The sequence below is a fragment of the Geotrypetes seraphini genome, chromosome 5, assembly GCF_902459505.1.
Source record: "Geotrypetes seraphini chromosome 5, aGeoSer1.1, whole genome shotgun sequence".
NCBI lineage: Eukaryota > Metazoa > Chordata > Amphibia > Gymnophiona > Dermophiidae > Geotrypetes > Geotrypetes seraphini.
The window spans coordinates 42252102-42262839 of NC_047088.1; the positions used below are offsets into that span (position 1 = coordinate 42252102).

The 10738-nt window shown below is 39.5% G+C and overlaps 1 protein-coding gene across 4 annotated transcripts in view; it reads left to right on the top strand.

Moving 5' to 3' along the window:
- Window positions 1-9389, top strand: part of MAP7D3 (MAP7 domain containing 3) — a 289399-nt gene extending 280010 nt beyond the window's left edge. For all 4 annotated transcript variants that reach the window (XM_033945723.1, XM_033945721.1, XM_033945722.1 and 1 more), the window contains one exon: window positions 7365-9389. In XM_033945723.1, coding sequence (XP_033801614.1) covers window positions 7365-7372 — 8 coding nt within the window. In that variant the 3' untranslated portion in view covers window positions 7373-9389. The remainder of the gene's footprint in view (window positions 1-7364) is intronic.
- Window positions 9390-10738: the final 1349 nt, after the last annotated feature.

Genomic DNA, 10738 nt, shown 5'->3' on the forward strand with positions numbered 1-10738 from the left:
GCTGTATTTTTTGTACAGTCGGTCAAGGTCTGACCATTGTGTCGTTGGGAAGTTGGACCAGATCCTATCTGCTGAGATGGCTTCGTCTATTGTGGGTTTTATTAGTACCTCTTCTATGATGTTTAGAGCATTGTTGAATGTGGTTCTGATTGTGATGATTTTATGTTTGAAGTGGTCCGCTAGTTGAGAAGCTGTTGGAGTCTGTGTTCCTTGGGTGGCGAGGAAGGGTTTGGTATCAGTGAGGTTTTTTACAATGCTGAAAAGTTTTTTGTGTCTGGTTTTTCGGTGCCTATGAGTTTAGAGTAGTAGTCTTTTCGTTTTTCCTTCAGTTTGATTTTGTATTGTTTGATTTGGGATCTCCATTCTATTTTATTATGGTCTTGTTTCTGTTTTTTCCAAATCCTTTCTAATTGTCTGCATTGCCTTTTTAGGTGTAGGAGTTCAGCGTCAAACCATTTGTCTGATGGTCTGCATATTTTGTTTTTTGTTTTTAGTGGTGCTAGTTTGTTCAAAGTGGATTCACTTGTGTGACGCCAGGTGTTTATGAATTCTTTGGGGTTGTTTAAATCTATTGCTGGGTCTATTGTGTCCCAGAATGTGGTAGGTTCGATTTTCTGTCTGGACTTGAAGTTTGTTATGCTTGGAGAAGGTTTGATGTTATTGTGCTCCCAGTTAATAGTGAAGGTGTACTTGTAGTGGTTGGACCATAAGGTGGGATGCCATGAGCCGTTGGTGATGTGGATGTTTTGTGTGTTGAGGTTGGGAGATGTGTAAGGAGCAATGTCAAGTTGATGGCCCTTTTCATGCGTGGGTTCGGGATTGAGTATCTGATAAGAAAGGGTGTTGAGGAATGAGAGAATATCCGTTACTTGTTTGGAAGTATGGTCTTCTAAGTGGAGATTAATGTCTCCTAGGATCAGGTTATGTGTGGAAGAGAGGGAATTCTGGAAGATAAATTCTTCGAGATCTTGTTTAGCGGTGTTCCATTTTCCTGGCGTGATATAGCAGAGAAGGCAGTTCAGAGTTCCTGTGAGAGAGTTGTCTGAGAGTTGGCAGGCTAGAAGGTCTAGGTGAGGGGTGGAGTGCTTGGTTAGGACTTTAATGTTGAGGTTGTTTTTTACAATGATTGCTAGACCTCCACCTCTTCTGTTTTTTCTGCATACTAGCTATAGTTTGTATCCGTTTGGGCAAAATTCAGTAATGCGAGGGTCTGAGTCGGAAGTGAGCCAGGTTTCGGCTAGGAAGAGGCAGCCTAAATTATTTTTGATCAGCCAGTCTTTGATTAGTTCTGTCTTTGGGCTGATAGATCGTATATTCATGTATGCGCATGCTATTGATGTGAATTTAGTGGGAGAGTGAGCTGTGAGTGTATTGATAAGTGTTCTAGATGGTGTTTGAAGTTTATGTGTGCTTGTCTTGAGTTTTGTTGGTGGTCTTTTTCCCCAGATTGTGGGAATGTTTTCGTTGTTGGATGATGGACAATGTATCAGGGTTCTGGGGGTTTGGAGTTTCCTATTGGGATGAACCAGTCTGGGTGTTGTTGTGAGGATAGGTATGGAATGAGTGTGGTATCCTGCTGTTTTCCATTTATCTATGAATAGGGAGAGCAGTAGTAGGACTAGTATGAGCTTAAGTGTGAGTGTTGCCATTTTTTTGTGCGTGGCTAGGGGAGTTAGTTCTGGAGATTTTTTTTGCTCTTTTGGTGTTAGCTGTATTTTTTGGAGGTCCTATGTCTGTGAGTAGGGGTCCTGTGTGAGTTTTAGAGTAAGTTGAGTGAGTGTGAGTTGGGACTTGTTCTAAGTGCTTATAGATGTTTAAACAGGATAGTGCAAGATGTCTATCAACAATTAATTATAACAAGGTATGCCAACATTAAGTATGACCGACAATTACGTATGACAAGTTATATAACAAATGTACTACAACAAATGTATCATAGAAATTTAAATGATCTCATAAAATATACACTTGATTTTCTTTCATGTACCACTGTAAATACAATATATCATTCTAAATTCATGTACAATAATAACTGAAAATGTATGTATTACATAATATGTATAACAATTGTTACTAAAATTTAAAACCTTCCCTTCCCTCCCCTCCCAATACAAATAACAATTATAATAAAAATATTGACAAATACATATATATTGTGAGATAAATAAAATAATACCCACCCACCTCCCCTCCTAACAAATAATTTATTATGGGAAAATGATATCATTCATTACAGAAGTCTGCTAATGGTCCCCAGATCTTCTGAAACTTACCAAAGTAACCTCTCTGTGTTGCTAATGCACGCTCCATTTTATATATCTGGATTCAATTTCAATTTGAAACTAGAAGTCCAGAATTCCACTTGTGTAAGAATGAAAGAAATCTGATTTAAAATTTCTGGTGTAAATGCAGTTAAAGGGATCAATATTGAAATATCATCTGCATAAATGAAAAATTTTACTTGTAAACTATAAAGAAAATGACCCAATGGTGCTAAATATGGCAGTATAGTAGTATTTTGGTGGACTAGCCCTTTCCACCATAAATGTAATGGTTAGAGTGTCTTAAGGTCCGGGCTCCTCTCTATGGCTCGTTAGCCCATCCATCAGGCTACTTAAGACACCTTTCCCATACCGGATGCTGCTGTCCTACAGATAGGTATGTACTGTTTTATTCAGATTTTTGGAGGGTACCAAAACCTGCCAGAGCTGGCCCCTCCTACATAGTACCTATTTGGACAATTCTAACTTGAACATTTCTGTGTTGAAAATGGCGAATAAAGTTAGATGTCCTGGTGACCAAGACATTTCAGTAGCGAATTTTCAAAAAAAATAAATAAATAAATAAAATTATTTGGGCATCATGTTCAAAAATGGCCATTTCTCCATCTCCAGCTTTAGACGTTTTACAGGAAATGTCCAAAGTCAGATTTAGACATTTAAATTTTTCTTCTCCATCTCCCATCACAATTGGCTGTCCTCTAATTCTTCAGTTTTTCTCTGTAGATGTGAGATGGTAGGAGTTCATCTGTTCTGCTCATGTTTATTTTTCTTTCATTTTTGGGTTTTATCCAATCATGAGGCTTTTTAGTGCTGCAGAATATCCCTGTTAGTGGACATCTCTGGCTGCAAGCAGGCACATACTCTGTGGGCAGAAATCTGTAGCAAAGAGACAGCCTGCTTTGCAGGGCACTTGCTTAGCCAACCTGCATTAACGGTTCATAGTCTTAAGCGTGCAAGACAGACGTGCGCCAACAAACGAGTGCCGACAATTCAGTGCAAGACTTCAACGTGCCGCAGAAAAACCTTCTTTTAAAGGGCTCCGATGGGAGGTGTTGGTGGGGAACCCCCCCACACACACTTTACTTAATAGTGATTGTGCTGCGTTGGGGGGGTTTGGGAGGTTGTAACCCCACATTATACTGGAAACTTAACTTTTTCTCTATTTTTTAGGGAAAAAGTTAAGTTTTCAGTATAATGTGGGAGGTTACACCCCTCACATAAGTTTCAAGTTTATTTCAAATTTACTATACCACCCACTCAAACCTTCTAGGCGATGTACAAAAATGCCTTAACAATATATCAATTAGAATATAATTTAGTCTAAAACAAACCAAGGGAAAAAACGATTTAAGGACACAGAAGAACAGGGACAGAAGGGATTAGAACTACAATTGATAGAAAGAAAAGAAAACACTTAAAGGGAAGAACAAAAGGTTGGGGAAATGAAAATGGAAATATTACTTAAAACTAAATCGTCCTGAAAAGGACAGTTTAGGTTACAAAGGCATCACGGAAAAGGAATGTCTTTAGCATTACCTTAAATTTGATCAGTGTGGTATTTTCCCACAAGTAGTTGGGTATGCTGTTCCAAAGAAGAGGAGCATTAACAGAAAAAATTGTAGTCCTCATAGTACTGATTTGTTTCAATGAGGGAACAATAAGGAGATTATTCGCAATAGATCGTAGAGACCTAGTTTGATTATAGGGGATAAGTAAATTATTAATAAATTCTGGCTGGCTATTTGCTTTCGTTTTAAAGGTTAGAAGATTTTGTAAGTGATCCTGTGCTCTATAGGCAGCCAATGAGCTTTATGTAAAAGGCGTGACATCATATTTTTTTGCGTTAAATAAAATTTTTATTGCAGTATTTTAAACAATTTGGAGCCTTTTTATTTCTTTTTTTTGTAGCCAGAGAATGAATTAAAATATTCAGAGACGCGGGCTCTAGCAATTTTGTTAAGGCTTTAATCATGCGTAGCCGATGAAAACAACATTGGACCACCGTACTAATATGTTGGTGATAAATAAGTTTGCAATCGAAAATGACTCCTAGTAATTTTAGAGAAGGTACAGCTTTGATAGGGAGATTTTTGAGTTTAAGAGGTGGCCTTGTCTCCGCAGTGAAAGGAGGGAATACACGCGTTCACCGATCGTGCTCCCTCCCTCCTTACTGATAGCCGCCACCCGATTGCCGCCACCGAAGCATCTCCATCCTGATTGCCGCCTGAGCCCGATCGCCGCCCAAGCATCTCCCTCCTTCCCTCCATCCTGATCGCCGCCGCCTAAGACCGATCACATCTCCCTCCCTGCCTTACCTTCGCAGCAGGGAATTTCTCTAAATGTGCTTCTTTACCAGAAGCCAGAGCATCGAAATCACATGTGGCTGCCGTAAAGGTCATCTCTGATGCAACCAGAAGTTGCATCAGAGACGACCTTTCCTGCAGCCACACACGATTTCAACGCTCCGGCTGCTGGTAGGAAACATATTTAGAAATTGCCTGCAGCAAAGGTAAGGGGCAGGGAGGGAGAAAGGGAAGAAAGATGGGGTGGAGAAAAACAGATGTTGAAGGGACCTGGGGAAGGGAAGAAAGATGGGGTGGAGAAAAACAGATGTTGAAGGGACCTGGGGAAGGTGGGGTGGAGGAAGTGTGGAGAAGACGCTGGGAAATGGTGAAGAGAGAGTAGGGAGAAGACGCTGGGAAATGTGGAAGAGAGAGTAGGTAGAAGATGCTGGGAAATGGGGAAGAGAGAGTGGGGAGTAGACGCTGGGGAATGGGAAAGAGAGAATAGGGAGAAGATGCTGAAGGAAAGAAGACAGAGATGCCAGACTATGGGGGAGCGGAGGGAAGGGTGCCAGACCAATTGTGGGGGGGGGGGGGGTGAAGGGGAGGCACAGTAGGAAAGAAAGAGTAGGGAGAAGACGCTGGGAAGTGGGGAAGAGAGTGGGGAGAAGACGCTGAAGGGAAATGGGGAACAGAGAGTGGGGAGAAGACGCTGAAGGGAAATGGGGATGACAGTGGGGAGAAGACGCTGGGAAATGGGGAAGAGAGATTGGGGAGAAGATGCTAAAGGGAAGAAGACGCTGAAGGGAAATGGGGATGACAGTGGGGAGAAGACGCTGGGAAATGGGGAAGAGAGAGTGGGGAGAAGATGCTGAAGGGAAGAAGACAGAGATGCCAGACTATGGGGGAGTGGAGTGAAGGGTGCCAGACCAATTGTGTGTGGTGGGGTGGTGAAGGGGAGGCACAGTAACAGAGCAAATTGAAGGCGCAGAGAGAAGACAGACAGTGGATGGAAGGAATTGAATGAGAAGATGAGGAAAGCAGAAACCAGACAACAAAGGTAGAAAAAAAAATTATATTTATTTTCTTTTTCTTTTTTTGCTTTAGGATAAAGTAGTATATTAGTTGTTGATAAAAATGTATAAACAAAGCCCTGCCAGCTGAACATCTCTTTCTCCAGTTCAGAAGCCAGAACTTTGATTTATAAGGAAGGAATAAGCTAAATATTTCAGTACTGAGGCTTGTATGGTTGCGACGGGCACAGGGCGGTGAAGGGCATGCGGTGACAGGGCGGTAAAGGGGACGGTGAGCCGGAGACGGGGCAGAAACAGGGATAGATTTTTATCCCCAGGTCATTCTCTATTCCTTGTCGGGAATGGATTATGTGGCAAATGTTTATATGATCTGTTTAGGGTCCTGAGCAAGGCTGAATAGGAAGGAAGGATTAGGCACATACCTCGATAATCCTCTTTCCTGTAGAACAGGATAAGATTCCTTATGCCCTGCCTTGTCAGATGTCTAAAATGCCTGCATTGGAGTACTGTCTGGGTTTGAATTTCCAGTGGCTTGGCTCGTGGTAGCCAAAGAGAAGAGAATTTTTTGGGGTGGCAGAATAACAGAGTCTCTCCAATTAGAGTACACTATTGATGAAGAGCTATACAAAGTTGCACACAGGTAGGTGCAGTTGAGTTTGTCTTTATGTTACCAGTTTACTGCCTTATTGTTTTCTAGTGCAGAGCAGATTGCTCTGCACTAGAAATTTCTCTCTTCAAGGGTTATCACTTGCTTTGGTACGGACTGAGGATAGAGAGCATTACCCAGGGAAGCAAGGAGGCAGAACTGAGAAAAATTATTGGTATCTTCTGCAATCCAACTCACGAGTTGGTGTATAGAACCCATCTGTAAGGAATTGTATGCTGTTCTAGAGGAAAGAGGATTATTGAGGTACCTAATCCTTCCATAGCTGCATTCTGCAAGGTCTAGAGCCATTTCAAATTAGTCAAACACATTCCAGTATAAATTACATTCCCATAATTAATCTGTAAAATTAAGAACTATATGGAATAAAGTATGTAGAGCTGCTTCATAAAAAAGATGTCACAAAAATCTCAATAGGTATAATACAAAAAAATCCTTTCTTCATTACATGGGATACTTGGTCCAGAAAAGAAAGCTGGTAGAGCAGATAAGTGAAGGCACCTACAACTATTGGTAGAGAACCTAATAATAGTGGGACCAATGATGGACAACAAGCACAACCTGTAATCTAATATGCTATTGTCTTAGAAGTATTTAATACTAGAGCTGCATTTTAATCAGTTAACTCTGCAATTAATACATTTAATCAATAATCACAACTAAATCAAATGCAGACGCCAAATCCAAAGACACCACTAAAACAATTTGCAATTTTACTTCTGTTCAGAATACTATAAAGTTCACTGAAAAAAGCTACAAGAGATTCACAGCTATGCTCTGACCTACAGTGATATGCAAAAGTCTGGAATAAGCAACCCAGTGATGTTTTACAGCTTCATTATTTGGACAATAGTGAGAGGATTGCTGCAGACTGATTTTATTAGAATCTATCAGTATTTACCTGTAGACCATGGTCAGAAGCTATTCATTCAAATTGCAGAAATGATTAAGGCAAAATCTTTAGAATAAATTATTAAATCAGATCTTCCTTGCCACTTTCATTGAATACTATTAATAATATACGGAGATTGAACAGTCAGTCATTATGCATACAAAACTGCTTGAGAATATTACTGACAAAAGCTTCTCTTTTTTTTCACAGAAATGTGACACTACAATCCTGAAGTAATAATGTGTTTGCACTCCAGTATCAAGTGTTTAACCAAGTACTTACCGAAGACCTTGTTTGAGAAGCTGCTTGTTAATTTTTTTTGTTTGTTTGAACATAAGTTTGGATAGAGTTTGGGGGCGTACATACCTGAGAGAGGCTATAAGGTCCTACCTAGATCTGCACCTTGAAATTTAGTCAGGGAAAATTCTTTGCCTTTTGTGGTAGTTTTACAAAGTTTCCTGTTGAAGTATCATTTTGTCATTGCCTAGTTTACATGAGCACATTTGTTTCTTTTCATATTAGTGTAATGTACAATATTGTGCCATTATTTGATCACAAATTGACAACAGGCAACTGTGTGACATATTTCTGAAGGAATACTTTGCAAGATAGTGAAAATATTCAATACAAATGTATTAACAAAACCAGATAGTATTTACAAACAAGCTCCTTACACGTTAATGCTGAGTATTTAAAAATCACAGATCTGAGCAAATGAATCATTTTTAGTAACACAGCGGTCTAAATTAAAAATTAACTTGTGATTTTTTATTTTTTTTATTTTTTTGTTTTTGGAGGGGAGGGAGGGATTGATTCAACTGTGTCTGTTCCTGTAGACACTCAGTTCAAGCTGAATCAGACTTGGAATCCTAGTACTGTGAACTTTCAGTCACAACTACCTGGAAGATTTTTGTAACTTCTTTAGTTTTTGCGTCTTCCCATCCTTCTTCCCATCTTACTACTTTGTATGATCATTGCAATGTTGGTCCAAGTCCAGGGGTCATGCATCAGGGCTTCTTCTTGAACTCTGCAATTATGACCCCTTATTCTAGATGCTAGGTGTCATCCTTGAACAATGACCGTAACAGCCTCCCTCTGAATGCAGCATCTTCAGCCTCAGCTGACCTTGGAGCTTGGGATCAAACCACAGAAGTTTGGCACGGCAGTACAAAATATTTGCCATCTGATCCTCCGTACTGGTCCTGTCAAGTCATTTTCTACTATGAAAATATTGGTAATTTCAAATTAGAGACACACTTTTGTTATTGTTATGTGAACTTCAGTAAAGGCAATTTGCAATACAGTGTATCTTAGTGCATATCCACTAGTAATGCAAGAATAATGTTCTTTACATACAGGTGTTTGTCATGATGCAGTTAAAATTTGTTCTGTTTTGGGTTTTTGTTTTTTTTGTAACAATATCAAAACCTATATTTAAGTTGCATATGTAAGTATTTTTGTATATATAAACAGTATTAGACTATTATGCCGTTTTTGTTCCTATTGGTTATTCTAAGGTAGCTTTTCTAATGACTGTAAGTTCATACTGTGATAATATAATATGCAGCCAAAGTTGACCTGCTTTTTATAGCTTCATAGGATTAAATTAATATTATTGGAAATAGCTGCAAATGAAAGTACAATGCAGCTTCTGTAATACATGTTCATGATAAGTGAGTTAACAACAAAAAAAGAGCTATTTCAAAAATCTGCTTTAGCTATTGACTAATAATTCATCAATACAGATTGATAAATTTAGGGGGTAATTCATCAAGGTGCGCTAATGATTAGCACGAGCTAAGTACTAAGATGCCCATAGGAATTTAATGGGTGTCTTAGCTTTTAGAGCACACTAAATCCATTAGCATCCCTTGATGAAATTCCCACTTAACATCTAATATGCTTTTTTAATACAAGAAAACGTTTTGTGACTTTAAACACTCATTTTGTAAGAAAACTGTTAACATAGAAATTCTCACTCTTTCTAATGCCTCAAACCTTTGCAATTCTGAGTTTGTTAAAATTGTATTAGACTAGAGCAGTGCCTTAGGTAAATATGTATTTTTGTATGAAAGCAGTTTTCTTGTGGCAAAGACAATCATTCTAACTGACCAGATGCTAATTTTTTTTTTCTGTGCACATTTGTTCAATGCTCTTGTTACTGCAGTTTATGTAAATATATGTGCATTGTTAAATAAACTTTACACCTTAAAAAAATATTTATTGAACAGGTTATTGATGATACTAAACTTAACATTCTATTTTCCTGAAGGTATGCTGAACTGTGAATAAATATCCACAAAATTATATAAGAAAATGCCATGAGTGCTTTATTAAAGTACTGTAAATGGTTTTATGTATGTTATTTCCTGTAGTACCACAAGTTGCCGCAAGAAGTCATGACAGTCATTTTGAAAAGCCATCACAAGGGGGCTGCACTTCTGCCCCTGAAGACTCCCGCTGGACCACCAGGTATGTAGGTAGGTCTGGGGTGCCAACCTACACATTGGATGTGTTGGGGATGGTGTTGTGAGCTGCAGGTGGGGGTGGGGAAGGGGGAAAGACTCCAGACCGGTATAGGACCCTACCCTGTCTATTATTGTGTTGTGCGTGCTGTTTTTGCTTTTTCTGTGGGTTCTAGTATTTTTCTAGGGCCAGGGAGATCAAAGAACAGCGGCTATGGCTTGGCTGGCGTAACTGGCGAGCTGTGGGGACATTTTGCTGCAGGTGTCTCTCCTTTGCATTTTCCAACAACATTCTTGTATATTAGTTGTTACTCATGTTCGGAGTCTTGTTTTTTTCTGTTTATAGTTAGTTTTTTGGTTCTGCATAGCTATTTGGCAGACTGAAGGAGATAGGGAGAGTCACTTATGTACTACTATATTCCAAAGTTTTGTCTCAGTCTCCACCTGCTGGTCATGATGAGATATAACCCATCTGTAAAAAGCCTATACTGGTTTGGAGAGTCTAAAAGAAAGAAAATTAGCAGGTAAGACCCTAATTTCTCCATATTTGACACCCAGAGCCGATAACAACACCATCCTCTATATGAAAAATTATTTTTAGTAATAATTCACGAGTCACACAACAAGGGGTGTAACTAGGAAAATGCAGCATCTTAAACACTACAGGGAGCACTAGAATGTCAATCCACCCCTCCCTCTATCCAATCGTGTGCAACATTGCCCCTGAGTCCCCCCTCTTCCCCCTTGGGATGGATATCTTTTCTCCAGGGCAGGCTGCCACTTCCAATCTTCGGGCTGCCGGCAGCATCAGTCAGCTGAATACACTGCCTTCGGCATCAACTTCCTGTCACCACAGAGGCAAAGTTTCAGGGCTGCTGAAGGCAGCATGTTCAGCTGACTGAGGCTGCCAGCAACCTAAAGATAGCATAGAAACATGATGGCAGATAAAGGCCCATCCAGTCTACCTTTATTTTTTTGCAATCATATATATTAAATTTTCAAGACAATACAAGCAAGTACAATAATGCAGCATAGAAGCAAAGCTGTCATATACAACAAAACAAACAACAAAGACAATGTCACAAAGGTCAACAATTTAAATAACGTTCCATCCTTACA